This window comes from Ctenopharyngodon idella, chromosome 13 (assembly GCF_019924925.1).
Source record: "Ctenopharyngodon idella isolate HZGC_01 chromosome 13, HZGC01, whole genome shotgun sequence".
Lineage (NCBI taxonomy): Eukaryota > Metazoa > Chordata > Actinopteri > Cypriniformes > Xenocyprididae > Ctenopharyngodon > Ctenopharyngodon idella.
The window spans coordinates 5,256,804-5,284,664 of NC_067232.1; the positions used below are offsets into that span (position 1 = coordinate 5,256,804).

General features: G+C 35.9%; 1 protein-coding gene and 1 long non-coding RNA gene across 3 annotated transcripts in view; one reads left to right on the forward strand and one right to left on the reverse strand.

The window, feature by feature from the left end:
• The window catches only part of runx3 (RUNX family transcription factor 3), a 65,981-nt gene that overhangs the window by 19,568 nt on the left and 18,552 nt on the right, over nucleotides 1–27,861 (reverse strand). For both annotated transcript variants that reach the window (XM_051917914.1, XM_051917915.1), the window contains exons 4-6: nucleotides 12,482–12,726; nucleotides 11,295–11,451; nucleotides 9,790–9,894 (exon numbers count right to left, since the gene is read on the reverse strand). In XM_051917914.1, coding sequence (XP_051773874.1) covers nucleotides 9,790–9,894; nucleotides 11,295–11,451; nucleotides 12,482–12,726 — 507 coding nt within the window. The remainder of the gene's footprint in view (nucleotides 1–9,789; nucleotides 9,895–11,294; nucleotides 11,452–12,481; nucleotides 12,727–27,861) is intronic.
• LOC127525406 (uncharacterized) lies at nucleotides 10,524–11,388 on the forward strand. Its single transcript, XR_007933323.1, has 3 exons — nucleotides 10,524–10,774; nucleotides 10,847–10,929; nucleotides 11,247–11,388. It is a non-coding gene; the product is annotated as an uncharacterized LOC127525406 (long non-coding RNA).

Below are 27,861 nucleotides of genomic sequence, written 5' to 3' on the forward strand. Positions count from 1 at the left end.
GAAATTGATCTGCACAGACTGAGGGTAAAGCGTGCTTTAGCTCAACTGACTGATGGTTTTAGCTGTAAATTAATTTAGAGCTGTAAAAAAATAAGCAGGCCCAGATGGATTTTGCTGAATTTTCTGAGATTTCTTTGGGGTTTTTTGAGGGACAATCAGCAAAAATATTTTAAAATGTGTTAAAACAGAGATTCTTATTGATAGATAAAAACATCAAAAATGTAATTAACCAAAAGAAGTGACAAATTTGCAGACCTTTCTAAATGAGGGACGTTTACAAACAATTATTTTCATCAATTATTTTTCATGTGCTATGTTTCATTAAAATTCATTTTTAAATGCATTTGTGCAGAAATCATAGGCATACTTTTGACTTTTGGCATAAAATTACCCACCACAGTTAATTTTTTTTTTTTAATGTGCCATTTACAGACAATACACCAATATACAAAGACATGGAAAAATTAACTTTGGTAATTCAATGATTAGTAAAAACACTTATTGTATATCAACTCGGTATCTTGTAAACGCAACTTGGCAGACTAATAAAAAATTTGGATCTCCCAAAATGCAAACAAGCACTTCCTATTTTTATATGCTTCAGATGGTGTGTGTACAGACTTTGGGCGGCCTGTTTGAAGAAGAGAGTAGTCTGAATCTGTTAGGGTTACCATCAACTCCACCATCAATGCATTGTAAAGCAGTTCTATATCACTTGAAATGTCTTGATATGTTAAATGAATGTAGAGCTCCACCTGTTTTATTCTCCACCGCTGTAGTTGACAGTTGGTGGAAGTGAGTTTGTGCGTACGTCAGGTGTGGAAACCGAGGCCTCAAATGAAAGTGTGTTTCCGTAGTAACGAATGCTGGAGACGTTTCTACATCTGCTAAGATCACTGCACCTGTCTTCTTTTTCGAACCACTCACACATTCACTCTCTGTCCATCTGAAAGTTGTCATGATGTCAGAGCAGTGTGTGACCAATCCCATCAACCCATGACAGGAAGTGGGTTTGTGCCAGTGAAGTGTGTTGGGAGGAAAACTAAAATCCTGAACAGAGCCTCTATTCAACCTAAAACTGCACACAACACTCTTTTTCTGAGATTTGCTGATTTTTTTTGCCCTCCAAATATTAATATTAAGGATATCAAATGTACTCTGGGAGCAAGTCAGTACTTAAATAATTTTTACAGTACATTTTTTGGTACTAGGTTCTGTCTTACTGATACAACTACTTTCAAATATATGCATGAAAATAAAGAAGAAATGATTAATAACAACGTTTTGAATTGAATCAGCATTTACCTAAATGAGAAATACTTGAAAGCTACATTCAAATGTTTTAATTAAATTAGTTAATATTTTTATTACTATTCAACCATATTAAAATTAACATTAAGAAATTAAATTAAAACATATTCATGTGTAGTAGTTAAGCCATAAGCCATCATTATTGTGGCCTTGAGCATGTCCCTGTAATAAGTTGTACAGCATTTTTCTCAAACAGTTCTCATCATGTGGAAATGGTAGAAACAATTTGAATGGTCCCGAGGGAATAAAGAGTCTCTTTTATTATTGTCTCTTATCCTTGATTCTTTCTCTAGGGCAAGTTGGAGCAGGTGAGATAAAGACCCTTCAATAGTGCCCATATCCATCAGACAATACACGAGCCAGAGGCAGTCACCCACCGCTTTGTGTTTTCTATGTCTGTGTTTGTTACGCCCTCTTTGCTTTTCCTGTTCAGGTCGTATGCAGAAAAAGCATTAAAAACAAAAAGGGTGTAACAGCACACATGTGTTTGTGGGTTTTTTGTTACTTTACTGAAAAATTACATGTGTTTTTGTATGTGTGCTACAAACACTCCCAGACAAAAATATTATACATTTTAAAATATTTAAAATATATTTTATAATATTTTAATAATAATATTTAGTTGATTATATATATATATATATATATATATATATATATAATGTATATAGTATACATATATATTTCTTTAGATCTTTAGAAAACATTGTTCAAAAATAATTTGTAAATTATGAATGACTGTGAATTATGAAAGACAAAGTAGAAGCTTTTCACTTGTTTCACAATTGTTGGTCACACATAATTCACTACTAATTCTCACACTGATTTCATCATTTTGATGACTTTCCACTTTTTCTAAAATGTGTAAAATCGTCCTAATAAAGAACGAGTAGCTGCGTCCAAACCTTTGACTGGCAGTGTGTGTGTCAGTGCTATTGTATTTATATGTGCATGCACCTGCATATGAGTGGTTTGGTGTTTGGTTAGTTTTGGTTGACCTAGTTGTAACTCAAACCAAGAAACCCTTCTGACCCAGATGATTCGACATGCGTTTGACTTTTGCAAGCACACAGTGTCTTCAAGCAAACATGCATCTAACAGAGGTGTTCTGCTCTCTGCTGGCTGAACGCAGCTGGAATGTTCTGAAATATAATGCCTGGATTTTATAGGACAAAAGAATGAGCACACTTTGTGTTAAGAGCGTGATTTAGGAGCGCATTCCCATGCCAAACTAATGAAATTCAAACGCAACTGAGTTTCAGTGTGAGGAATTTTATCCGGCTCTTTAAACGTGCTGCTCTCAGAGGAGACTGACTGTCTGAAGACTTTATTTGAGATTATTCTGGAAGACGGAGTGGAAATTAGAGGGGAGATGACAAAGAAAGGTGTTCCGATGAGAAATGCTAGAGGTGTTAAAGGGCAGGAAGAGACCCTTGATTTCAAAATGCAAGCGCCTACGCATGTGTGTGCCTGTGACAGGATTTGACGCAACTGCAGCTTGCAGGAGTGTGAGAAAAGATACAGAGATATATCTGTCGTGCAGAATAGGTTTCAGTCTTACAGTTCACACAAGCAATTGTTTGCTTAGCAATGTGGTATGTCCTAAATGAGGACATACCACAGACTATATATAATATAGACATTCTAGAATTATCTAACCCTAACCTTAAAAGAAAACCTTATATAATTTATAAAAAAAATTAAAAAAAAATGGTCAGATCAAGCTCACATTTGAAGACAAAGTATTTTTGTCCACAAACTATAGCTAAGCATATGCACACACTGATTAAAAAAACAAATATAGTGCTTGCCTTTAAAGGGGTCATATCATACTTTTTTATTATTTATTCCCTACTTAAGTTTTTCTTGTGCCAAATACTGTCATCATTTAGTTTAGTCTTGACCATTATACACCTTCTCTTGAGCCTTAGAATCAAATGGCCATTTATTGCTGCTGTGCCTTTAAGACTTATATGTAAATGTTTTCTGCACATGTAAAATAAGAAACAACTTTTGCTACTTTTGTATTTTTTTCCATACTATGGAAGTCAATGGGGACCATTACACATATTCTTTAAAATATCTTATTTTGTGTTCAGCAGAAGAAAGAAATTCATACAGGTTTGGAACAATTTGAGGGTGAGTAAATGATGACAGAATTTTAATTTTTGGGTGAACTATCCCTTTAAGACTCGTTTCTAATAATGGGATTCTTCAGAATGAATTTGACATACTTCCCCACTAATCTTATCTTCAGATCTTCTCATATTTATAAATAATAGGATTTATTCTACTTCCTCTTTATTATCTTACCATCACTGACTGGGCCAAGTTTCTGAACTTCAAACACGCATCATTAATGTGTGGCCGTCATAGTCAAATGTATCTGTCTGACGTCAGAAAGTTGAGGAAGTGCGTAACGAGACATGTTAGCAGAAAGTTTTGAGCTTGAAATGTTATAGTTTTCATGGCACAATGAAGTCTTTTATCTCAAAAGATCAAGGATAAATTGATTCCTCATGATATGACCCATTTAAAATGTTGAAAAACTGTGCTCTGACAGAGAGAAATTCTCCTTTTCCCAACAAGCTCAGTGTGTGTGTGTGTGTTACTGGAAGTCTGGGCACATCTTGCTTCTTCAATTAGGCTATTTGCAGAATTTTCCTCACTGTTAAAAATGGCAGAAAAATAAACAGATGATTCACTATAATGTTCCCGTAACACTCCTCCCTCTCCTTTCTGTCTCTCTCTCCTACCCAATGTCTCTCAGACGTTTATCATGGACTGTGAGGTGCTTTATTATGCTACTTTATTAAATTAGTCTTTAAAGCTGCTAATGGTGTCTGCTGGGTCAAAGAATAAACAAGGAAGTTCACAAACACAGGTTGAGCCTGGAAGAAGTTGGATGGAGATACTCAGTGTGTATTTGTGACTTGTGCAGGGGTGTAGATACCCAATGCCTCTTTTGTCAGCCTTTGTCAAGTTAATCCCTCAAAGAAAAGAAAATATGACTGGGAGGTGAAGATAATGAGGACAGAATCATCCTTTATATCCTCAAAGACACTTTTTTGTCAAACACTGAGCTGTAGCTCTAGGATCTGCAAGGATTCATTGCATGCATGTTAAAGCAACCATGCTGCACTGCATGCTTGACCATTTGTTTTCACTGTAATGAAACGTCTGTTCATTTTTCAAACACATTCCATTCATTTGCCATCCGATATTGGCTCCATTTATATTTAGCGTCAGTGGTGACGAAAGCTGTTAGTCGCCGTTAGCGATGTCCACCAGTGTTGCTTTGAAGAAACATTCTTATGATGCACAGATAGCAGAACGACTGTTAATAGCATTAGTGTGATGATACCACCATTAAAAATGGTAGAACACATGCACAAATGCGAGATTTTTATCCTCCCATAGGAAAGAAAAATCTCTAATGAGATCTCAACCTCTCAAATGAAGAAAAAGACAGCAGATATGATCCCTTTAAAGCATGCAATCGGACTTTCCCAGAGCCCAGTAGGAGTTTTATCTATACTTTTATCTTTGTTTTTGAATTATTATCATCTACAATATTCATATATACAGGTGTGGCAGGCATTATTTAATGGATGACACACCTGGCAGGTGTTTTACGCACACTCATACATAGTAATGTATGCATGTACACTCCTTTATTTACAGAAACAGAATGATATCTGTGGAAAAATAACACAGCAAATGATATTGTGAACAGATTTACATGCCCTCTATGAACTGTGTGCCAAAATGCAAATACAGTCGAACCTGAAACCCCTGACTATAATCTCTTCTCTTCTCTTCTCTTCTCTTCTCTTCTCTTCTCTTCTATTCTATTCTGACTAAAATGTCCAAATATTTCTGGAGTCACTTTATCTATACTAAGTATGGGGAGCGTTCATCATTTCAAGATGCCTGTGCTTCTGTATGTTGTGTGTGTGTGGGGGGTCCCGTCTATCAGGTTTATCAACTCTGCAGGCAAACATTAATGATGTATTATTCTATTGGCAGCACTATCAAAGTACACACACACACAGCCTCAGTCAGCCCGCGCCTGGGGGAGGAGAGGGTGTGGTTTTTCTCATGAAAGATGCCATCAACACAACATATCTGACAAAAGCTAACTAAACACACACACAAACTCCAACGCACATTCACACACAAATAGCAAATGAACAACACAATGAATTCAAAGACTACAATCTACAAGCACATTAGTTTTCAGCATTATGGGATGGTCACTTAGTGTTCCAATCACTTCCATACACTTGCAGACATGGGCGAATATTTTAGCTGGGTTTCAAAAAACGTTTTTAATGGGTGATCTAAACATCACAGATTATTATTATTTATCATTTATTAAAAAAAGTTTCTTATATCCTGTGTCTCATATTCATTGCGGAGTCCTATGTAATTTTGCATACTCCAAGACTAATGTAACCGCACCATAACCACTCACTCATTTACTCACACAATTTCCCACTGCATTGTGCCTGAAGCACCTGTTCATTAGTGATAGTTGAGTGAGCGTAGGCTACAGGTCAGGTAAGCTATGGCAATGTGACCCGCTCTACAGGAAACAGCTCTAAAGAATCATTACAGGCCAAATGTCAGTCAACATAATAAATATGACATGCATGAGGAAATCGAGCATTACAGGCGTAGCAAAAAGGTAAACAATGCCACGGATTGAAGTAAAAGAGATTTTTCCATATACTTTGCATTTCTACATGTCACTGCATTTTATAAATATCAAACCAAGTGATGCTAGAGCTTTTCATAGACCTAACTGGGTATAATTTTACCAAAACATGTCCAGGTGTGTGTCCAGGTCACATTTCAAACATTCAAAAGAAAGAAAAAAATCTATTTGAAATTGAATTATTTATTTTATTTTAATGACTATAAAGCACATTTTCTCTCAAAATAAGTTCTCATTACTGTAATACAGTAAAATATTGTAATACAATTGTACAAATGTGTGTGTGTGTATATATATATATATATATATATTAATTTAACATTTTTATTAAAATACTTTTGTTATATTTATTGCGATAAAAATGTATATATATATATATATATATATGTATATATTCCTATGACTACAGTATTTTTTGCATTCAATTGTGAGAATTGGCAGGGGGATGTGCTTAATTGTCAAAAAATAATGTTGAAATGCAAACATACAAATAAAAAAATAAATGAAATATTCGTCCTAACATTAGGCTTTCTCTTTAAGCAAAATATAATTTCTTCTTTCTTTATTTGTTTGTTTTTTGGTTTGGAAATATGAGCCGCGCATGTTCTTGACAGCCTTCATGAGATTTATGAGACCCAACATCACTTTTTTCCCCACACACACAAACATATATATATATATATATATCAGTGGTGTGCAGTGGTGTTCTGAATGAGGAGGCACATTTTTTATTTATTTATGAATCAAATGTAAATTCATGTGCATTACTCTTAACGTTGACACATCTTCCTTGTTAAATGAACATTACTTTACATTACATCAAAAAAGAAAAAAAGAAACCAAATACAATTCTATTTTGTAATTTTACATTAACAATGTTTTGTAATAAATGTTGTTTAAATCAAAACCAAGTCTATCTCATCAAGTTAGTGTTTTAAGCATTTCTACATTCACTCCAAAATAATAACTAAAGGCAATAATAATTTAAACAATATATTTTATTTGTGTATTGATGTTTTTCTTTTTAATTGTCAACTTAGGCTATTTTGGATCATCAGTCATGCTCTGTAAACACCGTCTGTCACAGACACGAATTGTATTTTTAATTTCACCAAGCTGATTGCACTAAAAACCCCTGCAGACATTGTGTTTTCAGTCCATTTCAAGTTTGATTTTGACGTGACATAAAGCGGTGATATCTAACTGGGTGATCTGATTACTTACTTTTCAATTAGTCTTCCCATTGACGCCATCATTTGTTCATTCAAACTGACATGCGGAACGTGCACGTCAACAAGAGGCGGGATTTATCGCACAAACCAATCACATCCAATCATAACCAATCACATCCAATCATAGCGCGATGGAGACATTGCCTCCTCTCACGTGACTTTCCCCCATTCATTCTCAATTACCCCCCACAAAACCCACCGCACGCCGGGGGTCTGATGGTTTTCTATGGTTTTCTATGAGAGCAAAGGGAGGCATGACTCCTGCTGTAACTTTCCCTGCGGGTGTCGCTGTTGGGCAGTGTTCCTTAAGAAATACGAGTGACTTGCGGTCTTTTTAATGTCATAATTTGTAATATTTATGTTGTTTTATATGTAATATGGATTATTTTCTCATCCTATTTTTTTGGAGGAGGCACTGCCTCCCTTGCCTCCTCGGAGGAAACACCCCTGATATATATATATTCACATTTTTTAAAATATTTTTTATTTATATATTTTTGTTAAATGTATTAAGATAAAAATTATATATATATATGTATGTATATATATATATATATATATATATATATAGAAATGTTTGTTTTTTTATTTGGAAATATGAGTTGGGCATGTTCTTGACAGCCTTCATAAGATTCATGAGACCCAACATCACTTTTTTTACCACACAAAACCATTTTTTCAGGTACTTTGAAACAACTCGTGTTTTTTTAGTGCATGTATGAAGTCAGTTCTGAAGTACTTTTAGTGCATGTATGAAGTCAGTTCTTCTCAAGTTCAGTAACCACAGGTGTAGTTCATCACATTAACTATGGACAAGTTCCACTAGCATTTGCCCACGACAAAGTTTCACAATACTTTTTATCTTCATTTTGAATACTTTGATTTATAATTTCAAACCAAATAAAATTGTGCTTTTGCTTGAAACCTGCACTTGTGCTATCGTTCTTTAAATGTCACTTGATTTAATATCTACTGCAATTAAATAAATTGGTAACACTTTTTTTAGGGTCTTTTAACTAGTTAGCTTAACTTATTAGCATGCATATTACTAGAATATTGGCTGTTTATTAGTAATTATTAAGCACATATTAATGCCTTATTCTACATGACCTACACATTCTTCATTCATAATCCTACCCAATACCTAAACTTAACAACTAACTTACTAACTATTATTAAGCAGTAAATTAGGAGTTTATTGAAGGAAAAGTCGTAGTTAATATTGAATACATGTTCCCTATACTAAAGTGTTACCAATAAATTCATTAAAGTGTCCGAATTATTTTTGGGAGCTAGTGTACAAACAAAAATATGACAAAATCGCTGTAAAAAAAAAAACACAACATCAACAGCTCTGTAAACAGCAGCACTGCCTTTCCTTTATCTCTCGCTCTCTCTGGTTGTGGTCGTGGCTGCATTAGTGTTATGGATCCGTACCCCTAGCAGGCGTTCAGTGCTGTGTTAATTCAGCGGCTCTAATGTGGTCAGGCACTGCTGACCCCGTTGGTCAGAGAGAGTGGCCACTTTCATTGAACCCTCTGTGTTTGCGGCTCAGAGATGCACCCTCACTCTCTGTGCCCGAAAGGCTTAATAACACACCACAACTGACATCTGAGGTTGGCAACCATCTAGACCACGAAGGACTGTTCGCTGTTTAATAATAACACATGCTGCTGTGCAGGTATGTATAAACCCAAACACGAGAATACAGGGAGACATCGAAACCAACACTTACTCACAGAAATACACTGTACGGTAAGTTTTTGGAACACACACACAGTGGCTCTATTCCCTGGTATCATCTGCGGATGACTCATAGGTCTTTTAAAGCTGTCGGTGTTCTGCAAATAGTTAAAATACTCGTCGCCCCGTCTGAATACTCCACCTAACATAGTATAATATCAAAACTATTATGTGCCATCACCGATTTAGCTATACAATGCAACACAGTGTGCAATAATCAACCTACCAGCTATAATACAGAAAGAAAACTCCAGGCACCAACAGATTATCTAATCTGTTTTACTTGGCACATGTTCTAAAGACTGCTCAGCTTAGTTTTACTTCAGTAAATAACACGGTATAAAGCAGACACAAAGAAGAGACTATCTCATCTTATATCACCTCCTCAAATACTTTCCTTCGCTATGAAACAGTGCTTCCTTCACCGCAAAAGAAATGCAGTTTTAACAGAGTTGTGATTTGCAATCTAGCATGAAATTATATGCAGACAATACATCAATAAATCAGACAACACATCTTTCTTTGCATGCTGCACTGGATGCATGCACAAAGAAACACACAGCATGAACTGTGTAGTCCAAATCAGTTAAAATAACTCATTTAATATATCTAAATTCTATAAAATACTTAACAAAACACACCATTTGAGTTCAAGCAGCAAATTGTGTTACAAAGAAGTAGTTACCAAACCAAGATAATGTTGTCAATGTTAGCGTTTCTGGAAACGGTTGGTCACCTCAGTTAACACTCTTTTTGATAGTCATTTAGGGGAATTGTACTCACGTCTTGGCTCTCGAGGTCCGTCCACGGTGACTTTAATAGCACGGTGGTATGTGGCGACCTGGGGTGGGCCAGTGAACACTGTGATGGTCAATGTGAAGCTCTTTCCTGAAGACACAGAGATTCAATGTCATGATCACTTGTCGGTTTGAAAAGGTATTGCGTTATCTAAAAGTCTGAGACCACAGAAATAAATTCATTTAATCCTATAAATCAACATACAAATTCTCAAATCAATATTGCTAACATGATCAAGTTTTGTTCATGTGGCTTGAATGCTGTTGTCATTAAAGCAAACAGAGGACAACCCAAATTCAAATTTAAATTTTGCAGTTCAGCTTTTCTCTGAGAATATTATGCAGATAATTACATTTGTAATGAAAAATTAGAAAACTTTCTCAAGTGGTTTCAGATTTTTCGACCCCACTGTAGGTATGTTGAGTCAGATTGAGTGTAGCAACGAGAAACAGGAAAAGTATTTGTGGTTTACAACAATAACAAATATTGTGCAGTCAGAATTTTAGCAATGTGCAGATGATAAAATAATCTTTAAATTATATGTGCATACTTTAAATCTGAAAAGGACTATCATGTATTAGTTCTTTCGGTTGTGAAAAATAACTACGTTATTAAGTTGCCATGTTCCGGAAAAGCCCTCGGGTAAAGATAGAAACTCCCTCAGGATGCATGAAATAAAGATTCATGCACAATCCCAGTGAGGTGGGTCACATACAGCTGGGAGAAATGAATGAGTTTCCTCTGAAAAGAGACAGCACTACTGCTTTGATGCGCTTTCAAATGCGTTTATGATGTGGATTAGTCAGACAATGTGTTCCAGATTGTTCCCGGGACTCCACTGTGTCTGTGTGCATGTGTGTGTGCGTGCGTGTGTGATCTCTAAATGCAATGAAGCTGCGCTTTGAGGGGGAGAAAGCCGTGGCTTGTATGAGGGCTGTGAGGGTGGGGTAATTGACTGCAGAAATGAAAGGTACTTTTAATTCGCACACTGCAGCGCTTTCCACTCATCCGTCTGCAACTATTTAAAGTGTAACATTTACAGGAAAAATGTGAGTGCGAGGAGCGGGGCCAAGAGGAAAAAGACGAGAAGGAAAAGCTTCTGAAAGAATGTGAGCTATGTAAGAGGTAGGGTGTTTTTAGGTGTGTAAACAAGATGGTTTGTAAAGCTCAAATCGTTTAAGAAAAATTCTGCTGTGGGGAAATTATTTCTCTGAGACAAGTAACTGAAGGCTGCTGTTTTAGTCTTTTTATATTTTTGCTCCACTATTTGTTTACGAAATCTTCATTAAAAGTTTAAAGTCTTGACATTTCAGGAGTTAAAGTTGTGTCCTGTCTTTGTCTGAATGAAGACATATGAACTGCTATGCTTTAAATTAATTTCTTTCTGTCTTCTTTTTTTTTTTTCACCATGTTGTTGAATTTCAACCACATGCATGCATCAGACCACAGACAGACAGAGAGATACACAAACAGATTGGTAGATGTGGCACCTCTGCCGCTCCTGCCCACGAAGCGCAGGTCGTTGAATCGTGCCACCTGGTTCTTCATGACGGCAGACGCGTTTCTCAGCTCCGCGGAATAATTTTCATCATTTCCCGCCATCACTGTGACCAGAGTACCGTCAGGAACATCACCCAGAGCCACCACCTGATAAACACACAAATCAGCCCAACAGACTTAATCAGCAACACACACAAACCCCAAACCAAACAAATCAGGGTTGCAACCCTCAAAATAATTATTACAATATAATCTTGCGCATAGACTGAAATGAATATATGATTGTAATGTATTGGCGGTTAATGTTAATAGTATTCTATTTATATGCATAGACTATAAAATATTTAGATTTATGAGTAGAGAACATCGTTTCTTTCACATATAATGTATAAGGAGCAATTTTATTTAAATTATTTTGACATCATTTCACAATTGTATTTGTATATATGGTAAATATAAAAATTAAATGCAATTTAGATATGAATAACAATTGCATATAGCCGAATAGTGGCCTAATATATTATTTTTGCAAATTATACATTTTAACCGAAATGTCGTTGTTGCGATAATTATAAAAAATATTGCTATATTTCCAGTTAAATAATAATAATAATAACAATAAAAGTCCCATGCAAAGTCTCGGAGTGGAGAAAATCGTGCCGATTGTCTCTGGCGTGATTAATATTTTGTTCATATTCGGTTCATATTATCGGATAAGCAGAATTATGTCACCATGCTATCAGAAAATAAATCAAATCTGTAAGCAGTGTTTGAGTTATTCAGTGAAGTACTTTTTAAAGGATTCTTGTCTGTAATTTCCAAGGCACGAACTTGGCTCGCGCAGCAGAATTGTATTTTGGCGCCCCTATAGTTAACCAAACGTCAACTATCTTACAGATTTTTAAAAACACATTTTGTTACAGGCTAATGATAAATAAATAAGTAAAAATTGTTTTTATTTTTTATTTTTTTTAAAATAGTACTTAATTTGTTTATGTTCCATCCGGTACTGATACTAACGGAAAACGCTCGCGCAGCCTGATGTTGCTATGGTTATCTCCTCAGGAGAGCGCGAGCTCTGCTCACAAGCAGCTATTTGGCGCGTTCTGACTGACTTGTAATCTAACTGACAAAGCAATGGAATAAGTTATATTATAGAAAATAATGTTTTATTTACCTTAAAAGCCACAGGCAGAGTTTTGTTGCACCTCCAGTGTGACGGCAGGACAGAGCAGAGAAAGTTTGGGCTGTCTGTGCGCACCAGCTCTCCGGCGTGATCGGCCAGCACGTCCACCACGGAGCGGGCCTCCACTGGCCGCCCGGACCGCAGTGGACCCGGTGCGCTCATGCTCGGGCTCTCGGTCACTTTAGGGCACGGGAACGAGGCGGAGGGCGGCGTGAACCGTCTGCTCGTGCTCGGGTCTACGGGAATATGCATCACAACAGATTACAAATGAGACCCCGTGAAGAGCTCAGGCACCCAAGTGAAGTAAGTACAGAAAGTCCGTGGTAGTGGACACGGAAAACTCCTCCGTGACCGTTTACTTTGCGTTTCAGTGCCGCACAAAAGATGTAGAAGCGTTGAAGTGCGCTTGAGTTTCCCACTGACTTCAGCAAAAACCAAAAAACCGCAAGCACACACACATAGGCTACGCGCGCACACACACTCTCGTGCTGCACGATAGAAGAAATATGGGGGAAAAACAGAACTGTTTTAAGTATGCCTCTCAAAGCATATGAAACTATTATTTTTAAATGCACTTATTAAATAGCATTTATTCCAGAGTGTGTACAGCAGGTCTGTGCTGCTCCTGGATGTCAGTTTTACTTTCAGAGCGACACTTTCCGTCCTATCAGTCCAGAGTCTCCGAAAATAAAGTCCACACAAATTAATCCCACAGTTTCAGAAGAGTTTCTGCAATAAAGTCCTCTTTAGTTGTCAAATGTTCTGCTTCCAAATGAATGTTCAAGCGTAAAAAAGTGAGTAAAAACTAGAAAGTGGTAACTGGTAGTCAGACGTGCATGTACGCAAACGCGGCGCTCTGCGCTATGCAGACAAGAGTTATTTACTCATCTCATTATAGCCTGGAGTGCGCTGAGCGCTCCACCAATCAGTGATCAGGGCTGGGTCTAACCGACCAATCAGCGAACAGGGCTGGGTTTGATGCACCCATCAAACGCGCCGAAGCAAAACTGAAAGCTCCTCCATTATCAGCAATATACTTAATGAACAATCAATAAATATTTGAATCCTCTCTTCACATGTTATGGCACGTAATGGATGAAGGTTTAGAGTCTGCCAGGTGTGAACTTTAAAAACCACAGCCAAAAATTAAAATATTTTCTGTTGAAGTTATTTATGTCCGTGTGCCAGTTTATCTTTATATTATTTTTGTAAAAAAAAAAACTTGGATAATGTATTGAGCAATCCAAGAATAATGGTTAATTAACATTCATTTGTGCTTCAAACATCTTTCAAACAAAATCAGCAGCAATAACAATAATTAAACACATTCGGTGGCAACGTTCAAATTGTGATAACATTTAAACAGCTATTTTTGAAAAGGAAAATTTGATAATGTAGAAAAATGTCTTTTTAATGTATCTTGTGCTGTATTCAATTAATTAATGAACTAATGGGCTTGCTGAATCATAATAGAACAGCAATAATTAAGATAATGTAGCCTAGGCTATTTTATAAGTCTCATACATGGTATTTAATTAGAATCTAACGAGTTCTTGTGTGGTTGACACACCCTGAGCTCACGCTGTCACCACTAGTAGGCGCATTTGTCGTTTAAAAACCTTCAGTGTCTCCTCAAAAAGTGATATAAAGCAACATTAAACTGACACTGAGTGGGAGGGAAAAAAGGCAGAAAGAGAAAACAGAAAAGAGAAAAAACAAAGCGATTCTCACAGTTACTGCTGATCATCTGATATAATTAATCCATTTCTATAAAGTATAGTAGTTTTTTTCCGTTTCTTTCAAAGTGTTATTCATGATGATACAAAAAATGTAACTAACGCTAAAAACGCGACAAATTTGTTCACTGGCTGATTAACAGGTATTGAACGCATTGTTTTAGGTTAGAAAAAACCCCCAGATCTTCTCACTCCACAAATGACCCGACAGCTATTACAATATCTTGCATGGTGCATATTTAAATACTGAGGTAAATGAAGCATTTAAATTCAATCATAAAAGATTATTTTTTAATTTGGTCGTCAATGCTTCGCAAAACAAATTTAATTAATATTATTATTAGCCTATTATTATTATTAATAAATGGTTCCTATATAAAAATGTAATTTTATTACAATTTAAATGATTTATTGACTACACTCAAAGCCAACAGAAATGTCTTTACAGTAGTCATTTACAATTTTAAAAGTAGATAAATTCGTAATGGTCATTCATTTCATTTTATTCTGCTTTTATTCGTTATTTTATTTGCTCATTCTGCGACGGACAGCGAGAGTTTGTTTCAGCGAGCTATTTATGTGCAGTGGGCTTGAGGTTTAACTCGTTCCGGCAGGATTCGTGCCAGAATTTTGCGGGCTTACATGCTAGAGATTAAAGATGAACTCAGTTTGAAACCATCGTTTTATTACACGAGAGACCATCCACTCACAAACAAACATCCAGTTCCACAAAATAAATAAATAAAAAAATAAAAACAGAAACAAACAAACAAAAAAAATAAATAAATAAATAAATAAATAAAGTGGAATTTAATAATTAGAATTAAATGTAATAAAAAAAACAACAGCCGTGTAGATATAATAATAATAGTTTATTATTATTATTTAAAAGAATCTTACTGTTATTTTTTCTGTTATCTCTGTTAAGCCACTGGTGTTTATCTTTATCTCGATGTAAGGAAATAATGTGAATATAGAACAGAAGAGTCAAAGTCTCACCCACAATAGTGGTCTAAGACAGCAAAAATGTGCACATTACTCTACATCTCAAGATCATCAACATCTCATCGAAGGACGTGTTGCGAATGTATCTTCCTCTTTTCACGCCTTCACATTTCCAGCTCCTTGCATTGCGTCGCACTGAGTAATATTGTCGAAATACATGCACATGCTGACGTGTTGCACACAGTAAACACTTTAAATAAAGCAGAATATTTTTATTACAGATATGTAATGACAGATTCACACTTTACATCAAAATATTCTTGTTATGTATAGTACTAGAAAATATAATAATTTCTAATAAATAATAAGCATGCATTTCAAATATGAAGTGAATTGTTGCATTATTCTGTGGCGCGCTTGTTCTTTTTATTGATATATATATATATATATATATATATATATATATATATATATATATAGCCTAGTAGACTAACACATGCTATAGTATAGGAATATATATGTTTTATATGTGTAAACATCTGCTAAATAATTACATGTAAAAATAAAGTTTTTTTTTTTTTTTTTTTTTTTTTTTGGAGCGCAATCCGTCAGGATTCGTCTCGCGCCGCGTAAATTATCCTTTGGCGCCACTGGCACAGTTTTCTAAACGTCAGTCATCTTTAAAAAAAAAACTATTGAAACCTACTTATATAAAAAAGAATAGGCTATGTACTTTCACAAGAACACTGTAACATAAATTGTTATTCTGAACACGAAAGTGCCAAGAAACCTCCCCAAACACAAGCTGACCAGGGCTCGTTGTGGGTGCATATATCGGTGATCAGCATCTGTTCATTATTAATATGTGACCGCACGCGCGCAGACTGACTCTGCGCGCCTGTCATATTCAGACTCCGCGCGCAGTTTCTACGGTTACAGTCGCGCAGCAACGTGCCCTCCCTAATGACGCGCGTCTCTCTGATATGTGATCTGAGTGAGGCGCAGCTTACAGCCCGCGTCAAATACACATCGAGTAATCAAGCGCTGAGAAATGATGTGAGTTGATACAAAGAGGCACGAGCCCTCAAAAACAGCCTGAAGTTCAAACAATGAAAAATTTTCCAGACACGGACTCAGAGAGCACCCACATGCCATCATTCTTTACAAGGGTGCAATGGGGTTAAATGCCTCCAGGAGTAAAATATCCTTTTGATTTGATTTTCTCCCAAAACACTAAACAGCAACAAAATACACCACAGCTCTTTCCTAAACCTGTTTGTCACTATGCATTGCACAAGCATCCTGATTCATGAAGTCACTGCATGTAATGTCAACATAACTTGCCATTAGTAGTAGACTACTAAAACATGTTGCAGCTAATGCGAATATCATTAAAATATTGAGATAAGCAAAGCAAACATTTTATCGGAACATTGCAACAAAAGGGAATCCTCTACCCGTTTACAAAAAAAAAAGCCTAAAAGTTGAGTTTTAAAATGTTTCCTCCCTTTCAGACTTGCAAAAAAGCAAACTATTATCAAATAAACTATTCATTTTAAAAAGTAAATGGTATGAAAGATTCAATTATCTGGGGCCGTATTCACAAAACATTTTATCTTACCACTAAGAGTTCTCCTAAATAGAAGTTCTTAGCTAAGAGTTTTCTCTTAAAACCTATTCACAAAGCTGTTGAGACAAACTTTTACTAAGGAATAGTCTGAAGTCTTAAGCTAAGAGCAAGGGCGGGGTTGACCTCGTTGCTATGGAGTATGCACATATGATTGGCTGATGGGGGAGGAGTCAGCAATTTAATCATAGAAATATTGTAGAATGAGGTGTCATGCTTCCATATTAAAATAAAGGTTTTAAAATACAAATGTTGCCATATTCAAATAAAGGTTTTAAAATGTAGGCTAAGTGTCACTAATTAAACTAGTATATACAGTTAATTGTCTGCCTCTTAGATGTCTGCATTTCAAGAGAATGCAGAATTCAAGCGACAAATTATGTTTTATAAACAAAGTTTGGGAGGAACACATTCAAACCATCTTTCTAATCAGCACGAGAAGAGGAATAAATACACAGACGAGAGCTGACTCGCTTATAGTTACTTTGACAGTTTTCTGCATCCCTCCGCACCCCGTCCCTCCACTCTCGGCTGGGGATATGGGGAGAACTTTGGGTTTGGGCTAAATTCCAAGCTCGGAGCCCTCGATCCCCTTGGACAGTACACCAAATATGCTTATTATATATTTTATTACTCTATTCAATCATTTGTAAGTTTGACTGCCACAGGTAATCGGACAATATTTATTTATTTGTTAAAGATTTAGTTTTGGCGCCTCATCGTACATTCAAATCTATAAATCAAAATGTATTGCATTTATGAAGAAAAAGTTCAGCACCTAAGGCTCTATCGCTATTGCCTCAGTGGTGTACAGTGTCTTTGGGTGGATTAGGATTGTTTGTGATTTGGTCTTAGTGACTTAGGAGTCCTCTTGACTACTCCTAACGTTTCACAGATTTAGGAGCTAGTTTTAGCGGTAAAATGCTTTGTGAAATACTCTTAGAGCAAAAATTTAGGACTCCTAAAATTAGGACTGACACGCCCATTCATTTTAAGAGTTTCTCCTAAATCGGCGATTTGGGAGCTACTTTTAGCCTTAAGATGTTTTGTGAATATGGCCCCTGATGATTAAAGTAAAACCACATATCTTTCTTTCAGATAAGTATGATGTAAGGAAGAAGGAAATTATTCTAAACAGTGCATTTTCTAAAATATTTTAAATTAATTATTCTTCAAAAGGCTATTTTTTTTTTAAGTTGAGCCAAATGTTCTATGTGGGAGAAAACCAAAACTACTGTGGCAAAAAGCGCCACCAAAAAGTATTTGGTTGGCACAGGTTTGACACAGTATGCCTGAACAGCAACGAACTGCTTTAAATAATTAGGAGGGAATAGATTTATTGCAAAGGATGTGCAAAGTGGGCTTACACTGTCTGCTCCAATCACAATGGAGATTCATTTGTAATATACGCTTATACACTGCAGCTCCAAGACACACCCTACTAAAAGAAAAACAATACTCGTATAAAATACTTGAGGGGTTATGAATTGCCAAAAGTGGTTAAATAAACAGAACATTGGTTAACCATTGCTGAAGTGGTTATTTTGAAGTATTTACTTAAATGTTATTCCAAAAATATCATGTATTTGTTGCAAATCACTTTTGCCCATATCTACTCAATATACAGCCAAACTAGAGGCCTTTTGCTCCCCTCCGCCATCATCAAAACTTACATTGAAATATACTCAACAAATTATTTTGACACAAATTATGTTGCTGCTCAGTCATTCTGTGTATCAATGGTCATATACTCTGAGAGCACAAAAAAAAATTCCTTAGATGTAGGCTTTTCACCCCATTGAACCCTGTGAAAAAGATGTTCACATGCCAACCTATATTCACTCTTTATCCAATAGCAAGTCAAAAATTTGTCAAAAAACTTCATATGTCTCAAAAGTTAATGATGAAAGCATGTACACACACAAATGAACCCACTTAGATTTCTTGCAAAAGCAGCACGACAGTCTGAAGAATACTGAATCTGAAAAAACCACAGATATTTGCCCAAATGCTCTGGTAAAGCATTACTTTATTAGTCATCACCCCCCGAACACACACACCGGCCTCTGTACCCGCAGATAAAAATCAAATCGGGGCATAAAATGCTGACATAAGTCTGTGGATTTGCTATCTTCCCCCCTCTGTGGGCGGCAGCACATTTCTGTACATTTACAAATTACAGAGGGAGCAAGTCTGGAAGCCGCAGAGAGCATTCCTTCCGTACAGTGTCTCCTTGTGTTTCAACTGCGGGTTTGTCTGCCTGAGAAAGCAGCACGGATGACCTGCAGTCAACTCTAAATCTCCCGTTTACATGCTTGAATTTCAGCCCCACCTCATATCAGGTGTCCCTAATGACATCATCACAGTGTCCTATGCATCTTTGCAAAGTCTTTGTGATGTCATCTTTTCATTTTCATTGCATGCAGCTAATATTTTGTAAATGAATGTAAATTCAAATTAGGAAAAAACATCAATGCGCGCTCATATTAATAGAATATATAAACACTCTCGGCGCTGTTGACTGTAATGAAGCTTAGTTTACCGTCTTTTGTCAAATACAGTGAAGCTTGTGGTGAATGATTCACTCTAAACTATAATTTGTTTTATATTTTAAGTAAAGCATGTCAGATCAAAGCATATTTGGCTGATGGATGAATCTGAATTGTTATTGCACAGAAATATTACAGATGACGGCATTCACAAGGTATATGGATCTTTTCAGCGAAAGTAAAACAAACAGTTATTTTGTATTCTGTCCAGAAGTGCTCACTCTGTCACAGACCACAGAATTAAAGCCATATTTCCTCACAGAAACTGTCTAGGATGAATAAACTTTAAAAGTCTCCAAAAAACTCATTACTCAATGAAATATCTGATGGGTTCAGATGACACCAACCTTCTCACTTTCTCATTCATTATTAAAGCGATAAGGTTCGAATACTAATTTGTGCATTTTTGCGCAGCTGAATGCACCAGAAGTATCTATTTTACAAGAAATGTTTATGAACTAAGAATGCTCAGATGCTGTAGAGATGTGACATAACACTGAAAAAGCATAATGGAATGTGTCATCAAAACAAGTCTGTTTTTCATGGAGCATGCAGGAAGTGTTTTACAAAGAGAGATCCGAGTTAATGTTTGCGGTAGAAAAGTACAAAGATTTATTACGCTGTTAGGAATATTGAGACTCCACAGCAAGAACTGTCTGAGTAAAATGCCTCCCTTGAGAAATAAATCAAATGCTTTTTTATGGATATGTGTGCAATTCCAATGTCATTTCCTCTTTCAGTTGGATTTTGGCTAACTTCATGGCGATATAGTCGCCCTCCTGGCCCATAAAGGAGGAGGAGACGGCCTGTGCATCAGCTGAAGCGAGGCTTCTGAAACATCACTGGCTGGAGACACAGGAAACATCAGTACAAAGTAAGTTCTGATTTGCAAACATCGCATTTGCTAGTGTATGCACACGATCTCCCTGGCTCTTTCTGCTTGTTTAAATGTGCATAACAAGTCCTCATAAACATCAATTCAGTTTTGGGTTTAGTAGTATTATGATTCATCAGGCTGAAATTCTTTGCACATGATCTGTAAAGACACAAACACCTGCAATCACAACTGCACTCACACACCCACACACACACACACATTCATGAGATGACTTTGTCTCTCACTATCTGTTTGATGCTGTGATACTGAATCTAAAATCCTCACAATTGTGTGTTTCCGCAAAGTGTTAGGCAGTTAAAATCTATAAAAGACAGAAAAATCTAAAAGAAAACCCCAGCAAATCCGCAGATTGTGCATAAGTGCAGCACAGTGCTTTATCTCATTTCAAATGTGCAGAGTAAGTTTACATACTATACGGGTCTCAAAGGCACAGCAGGAAAATAATACATTTAATTCTAAGAGCCAGAGAGAGCTAAATGTGCATATAAAACTAAATTATGCTTTTTTTTTGTGCAAAAAATTACCAACATTATTGGAGGTAAGGGGTTAAAAATCCTTTTTAAAATACACCACACCAGTCTTAAGGTTCTTAACCGACTACAACACATTTCACTGTAGTGAAGAACAGCAGGCTGATTTTTTCCAGCAAAATATGCCTCATTTAAAACATTTGTGTTTCTCAAGCCAGAAAGTCACTTTCTCAGACTCTTCAAGTCTGCTCTTTTAAAATGTTCTTTCATATGTGGTCAGACAATGTACAGCGTTTCATTAAAATCATACCGTTGACCAAGCACTTTTTGCCTCTGTGACTGTGGTTGACCAGTGGCATTCATTTATGAGTTCACAACACATGAGAATCACCATGACTCTGTCGTACGTTTATGATGTCATTCACACAGAGTTATCGCCATTATCATTACACACACAACCCTATGTATGGCAATTTGTGTGCGTGTGTGTGTGTTTGTTGAGGGTTTCTTCAAAGACCGCTTCTTAACCAGTAATAGGTGATTCTTAAATAAGAAGCATTTAGAATCCTGAAAAATGAAGCTTTGCCTTAGACTCAAAAATTGAGCTATAAGGTATTAGGCACTATTACAAGTTTTTATATATTATAAGATATAAGATATATAAGGTGATGTATCCTTTAAAGGTGAAGTGTATAATAAATAAAAACCAAATAAAAACACTAAATAATGATAGTTTTCAAACCGGTTTCTTGAGCACCATCTGCAGTTGGTCAGCAAATAGATTGTCCCACCCCCAAACACACATCATTGGTTCATTCAGTGTAACTGTGTTTGGCTGTTTGTGATGCTTGAACACACAGAACAGTTTTGAACGTAGTGCCACAATGATTGCAAATGGCTATTTATTGTGAAGTTTTTATAGTTTCTCCACATTAAGCATACATATTAAATATTTAAAAGATTACACACACCACCTTTAAAACTAAAAATATTATTTTCTTTAAAATCATCTTTGGGGATGAAAAAAAAATGGAAAAATCTTCCACATTTCTATATAATTCACCCTCTCATGGACATAATTCAATTGGCAAACAGTTCTATTATGCAGCTCTATTTTTACAGCAGAACCGCACTAATCCACCACCACCGCTAGGAAGTCTGACCCTCCAGGAAAACTTCAAAGCCCGTGGAAAAGACCCCTGAGTACTGCATAGAGATGCATTTTCAGACTTGTTGGAACCATTTTGATGGAGTAAGTGAGAGATGAGTTTCAGTGGGCACATGGTGGTCCCACCCTGACAATAGATGGATGCACGGATGTCTTAATGTGGGAGAGAGAAAGAAAGAGATCCAGGAGTGACCTTGCGGTGGGGCCTAAATTCACACTCCACCCCACTGGCTCCCAAAATAAGCCACGTCCCGCTTTCATAAATGCCCCTCGCCACAGCCGCCATAACTCAGGGCTTTCCCAAAACAAGAGCTCATGTGCCGGCAGCGTTAGGAAGTGTGTCTGCCTGCCAGCAACCGCTAGGGCCGTCCACCAGCGTCTGCTTACCACATTTTACCCAGAATACAATGCCCCTTTGTTTTTGCGTGCGGTGGGCCCTCTCTTAGCCGGAACACACAGACAGAGAGAGAGAGAGAGAGAAGGGGGAAAAAGAAAGAAAGAAAGAAATATAGATAGATAGACAGACAGACAGATAGATAGATAGATAGATAGATAGATAAATAGAGAGATAGATAGATAAAAGGATACATAGATAGATACATTAGATACATTAGATAGATGTAAAGGCAATTAAACTAGAGAGACAATTCAAAGAAAAAACAAATGCTGAATGAAAAAAAAAATGAAAGTGTGATAAAGTTGTAGAAAAGAAAGAGGAGAAATGGTGTGAGATATGGGAGGCCTTTCATGTGGTGTCATGCGGAATGCTGTCGTTCATTTATGCCTGCAACAAAAGCCACATGTTTATTTTTTTTTTTGTTCAGACGAAGCACTCCATCTCGTGAGCGTCTGAGATGGAGGAGGTATGCTGTATATGAAAGGAATGAGGGAATTTAAAAAGTAGGTCGACATGAAACAGGAATTCATCAAAACAGTACGCTTGTCAGAGCATGTGTACATGATGCATGATGCTGTGAACACGCATTATTATATTGATGCAGATTTTCTGACTGCAACGCACAAGGTGCAGATGCACAACGTAATACGTCAAGGTCATGGGTTTGATTCACAAGGAATGAATTCATTGCTAAAATGTAGATCTTCAAATGCAATGTAAGTCACTTTGGATAAAAACATCTGTTAAAGGCATAAAAATGTGATAATTTAAATGATTTTTGACATTTATATTATGCTGCAAACTTTGACAGTCTCTGAATTTCAAATCAGGTCTAGAACAAAATTTCTGTCTATACCCGTTTTGACCCACTCTGCCTCTAAAACAATTTTCCTTTATGGCTGATGTCAACAAGCCCTCTTCTGGTGTGTTTGTAAACACACTCTGTACTATTATTTGAGCTAATCAATCCGAGAGCATGTAAAGTCTTTACCATTGAGTTGATTACCAGTGAGTTTTAAAATGAGCTTGTTAACAGACTTGCTGCATGTTTAATCACTCATAATGAGCTCGACAAGTTTGACTTCCTATCAGTAGCTGGGAAATGAGAGATAAAAGTGTTTTCACACTGCTGAGCTCATGCTTGCTGGCAAACATGTTTTTCCTAAGAAATAAATGTAAAATCAATGAAGCTTTAAAACATTACATGTGCTGATCCTCTCAAATACCAACTCATATGTGATATAATAAATAAAAAATTACTGGCCTGTGACTTCATCAGGAAATTTAACATAATAAATAAGGTAAAGTAAAAATGAACCAATTTAGTAACAGTAAATCAATTTAGTAACCATATACTAAAGAAAACATCTGTTGTGAACTCTAAGTTGAGACAAATATGGAATATTCCAAACAGTATGAAAAACATCTGAATAACTGCCATAAGGAAATAATTAACAGAAGTGTATTTATTAAATTAAATTATATTTATAATAATAATTATATAATAATATAATTATTACTATAAAAAGTATATATAATAATAACAATACATATTTTATATGATACTATATTATATATTATAACTATGAATTCATTTATAAAAATAAAATCATAATATTAACATAATTTAAATGTGTGTGTATATATATATATATATGTATATATATATATATATATATATGTATATATATATATATATATATATATATATATATATACGCTATTTAAAAAAACAATATTGCAAAATAAAATAATTCAACATTTTAAAAGACGTTACAAAGTATTTCTTGCTGGTGAATTTTCTCAGTTCACGTGGAGAAAATGCAGTTAAAACCTGCATTAGGAGGACTGTTCCTGTAAAATGTTGACTCTAAATTCACTTCCTAAATTTGTTTTTTGCACTTTCAAAGAGACAACAGTTAAATGAAGCATGGAATGTCCAACAGGAAGTGACAGTGTGAAAATGTATCATGTAGTTTTCTAGATGGAATGAAATCGCAAAGTCATCACTGTGACATAACGAGTCAGCAGCATGATGTCTGTCATCTGTCTTCAAGAATGAAAGAATGTGTGAGAGATTTTGCAACTTGTACATTATGTAAGTGTGTCTGCATGGGAATGCCGTGAGAGCGATTCAGACAGCCTGACCAAAGTCCAGACACGGAAGGGCAAATGAATGAGAAGAGAGAACGCATGCATGTGTGTGTGAGAGAGAGAGAAAGGGGGAATCCCTGTCTGTCTGTCTGGGGCTTTTCCTCAAAAAAGGAACTGCAGCAGCTCCATAAACACACAAACACACTTGTTGTGTTACCTCAGGTCAAGCACGTGCACAATTGAAGAATAAATTATGCCAGGCATTGGCAAATTAAAACTAAAACTAGTTCACTTGTGAAACTAAAATTACTAACTCATTAGATGAATGAAAAGGCCACCTTCTCCAGCTCCCTATAGTTTATAAACTGTTCAAAGATACTAGATTACTGTAGTTTAAGGCCTGCCCATCTAAAATGCACACTGTGTGCACAGTAGCTTCATAAAATTGGATGTTTGTGCATGTGTCTATTTAGCTTGCGACTTCAAAGTCAACATGAATTCAAAACGGGGCCTATTTATTTCAATAATGTATGTTACTGGTCTTACTGTGGATGATTTATCTATGCATGTTATTCCAAATCAAAAAGATTGTAATTTATCTTTTTATACATGTAAAAATTTGCTAAATAAAGTCCAACCCTACATTTTTCTTGTTTAATATCCACTCTTACCGTAAGAAAAAGAGCAGCATGTGCATTCTGCCTAACATCTCCTTTTGTGAAAAAAATAGCAAATTTTATTTTATTTTGGCTATTCAGATGTGACTATTCCTTCTTTTTTTTTTTTTTTAAAAAGAAACTTCTATATCTAAGCTTTCACAAACACCAACCTGAAAATGTCCCATCACCCAACACAAGTCAATAAACCACTTGTAAACAACTTCAGCTTTTTCTGGGAAGGGCGCCTTGGATTTAGCAAGCAAAAAAACAAAAAGGCAACAGAGAGAATCAAGAACTCATAACCTCAGGGCGACCATCATCTTATATCCTATCATTATCCTCATATTTTCAATGCCATAATTAACTTGTTTTATTGCACTCTGGCAAATAAGGGAGAGAGGAAGGGAGAGGTTTTGAAGACGATTAAGGATTTTTGTCTGTGTGCAAGAGTTCTCATGGTAGAAGAGTCTCCGTCGCGTATCAGTCTTGCACGCTCTCAGACGGATAATTGAGACACTGATGACGCATCGGTCTGAGGTTTTAACGACAAATAAAACAATTGTGTGCAGATGCTTCAGGGAACGTTTTTAACGAGGCAATTCAATCATTTGCGAATTCTAATTTTCCATGTATTTCATTTATTCTTGACCAAACTTAAGTTTCTTAAACCCTCAGAGACTCTGGCATGCTGGGAGATTTAAATTGTAAACATTACTTGTAGCAATATTATATTTCATAAAGTTATTTACTGTTTTATGACATAATAACCTATAATTAGTGAAAGTAGACATGTCTGTATTGCTTTTAAGAAGCTTTGCAATTTTCTGACAGTGGATGTCTGAGGGTTAAAGTCCTAATGTAGAAATGTTCAAGTTACACTGTGAAAACACAGTGTGAACCGGAGCTAAAAATGCGGCACTAATGTTCTTAGTGGTTTTGCATCTTGGTGGGGCCATAGCAATAACAGTTATAGGGTGTGTTTGGGAGGATCTGTGTGTGTTTGCTTGAAACGCAAATGTTTGTTAGCTTCTCTGCACTTTCATTCAGGTGTTGGGTGAGGTCTGAAAGTAATACTAATGGAAAACAAGCTTATCAGCATTTAAGAGCAGGTGTCGAGCAGTGTGGTGAAAATGCATGATTAGTTTACAAAAGCAAAAACAAAAAAAAACAAAAAAACAAAAGCAAGAGCTAGGACTGACTAAAACACATCAGTAAGCTACATATTCAACTATAGAACAAGTTCAAAATGACTTTTCAATGACACATTGAAAAAGTGGAAAACACAAAAAATCAGATTGACCAGATTTTCCTCGGTCCATTTGATAAAATTCCTGTGGTCTGTGGCTCTGCACAACTAAGCTTCAATTTTTATATTGCATGTTCTTATTATAGTCAAAATTACTATAATAGTCCAATCTGTAAACACATTAAAGCAGGACTGTATTGGTATTCCTCAAATATTCTTGTTCTAAACCTCTAACACTAAATAATAAACCAGACTGCATTTTGTGGTCGTTTTTTGCATATCTGTTTTAAAAGTTTGAAAATCTCACAATCTTACGATTGGTCTTCGTTCTTACTTCTTTAATTGTGATATTATCACGTCTTTCTTGCATATACTGTATTTAAATGATTTGTTCACTTCTGAATAAAAATTTCCTGATAATTTACTCATCCCCATGTCATCCAAGGTGTTTATGTCTTTCTTTCTTCAGTTGAAAATAAATTAAGGTTTTTAAAGAAAACATTCCAGGATTTTTTCCCCATATTGTGGACTTCACCAGGGTACAACTGGTGGAAGGTTCAAATTGCAGTTTCATTGTAGCTTCAAAGTGCTCTACATGATCCCAGACGAGGAATAAGGGTCTTATCTAGCAAAATGATTGGTCATTTTCTAAAAAAATTAAAAAAAATTAATATACTTTTTAACCACAAATGCTCGTCTTGTACTGCTCTGCGATCCGCCACGCATGACATAATCACGATAGAAAGGTCGCGCGTAACGTAGGCGGAAGGACCAATCCAGTGTTTACAAAGCAAACGTGCAAAGACTAAGCCATACGCCCTTTACAAAAAAAAAAAGGTAAAACAACGATGTCGGGCAATTTTGAAGTTGGAGGACAAAGTGAGATGGAGTTCTTCGCCCAACTGCATTACTTCCGCCTACTTTTCGTCCTCTTCAATACAAGTTATATCTCGAAAAACATGCATGAGTATCAAAGGTATGTTGAAAGATATAGCCTAGTACAACTTACCAGAATGTATCATGTCTCATGTAATCACTTTATTTGTGCTTCAACTGCGGAAAGACGTCAATAAAACAGCTTGTGAACAATATGTCACATCATGTCAAATTTACTTAAGGAATGTTTTCTAATGTTCACAATTCCTTAAACATCTATATATATAAAAAAAACACTAGAGAGGAGCTTATTTACTGTTAATTATGTTTGCGTAAATTTGCCATGAAGACAACAAGTGCTTATGAAAACTACCTTATGTGATACTAAGTTTTATACATTTCAGTTTTTATTTGAGTGTAATTATTATATCTGAAAATAAACAGCAGCTGAATATAAAATTCTGTTGTTAATTGTAACCTCTAATGTTGTAGTGTACCAAATGAGAGGGTTCCCTGTATAGTTTGCAACATTATTTGGGAGAGATTTTTTTTCCTTAAGAAAAACCAAACTATCAGCATCGGCCCATATCATTCTGAATAATTGGCTATCGGTATCGGCAGAGAAATTTAGTATCGGTGCACCTCTAATTTTAATTCTGAAGTGAACTAATCCTTTAAAGCCAAAATGTGGCATCCTGTCTTCTAT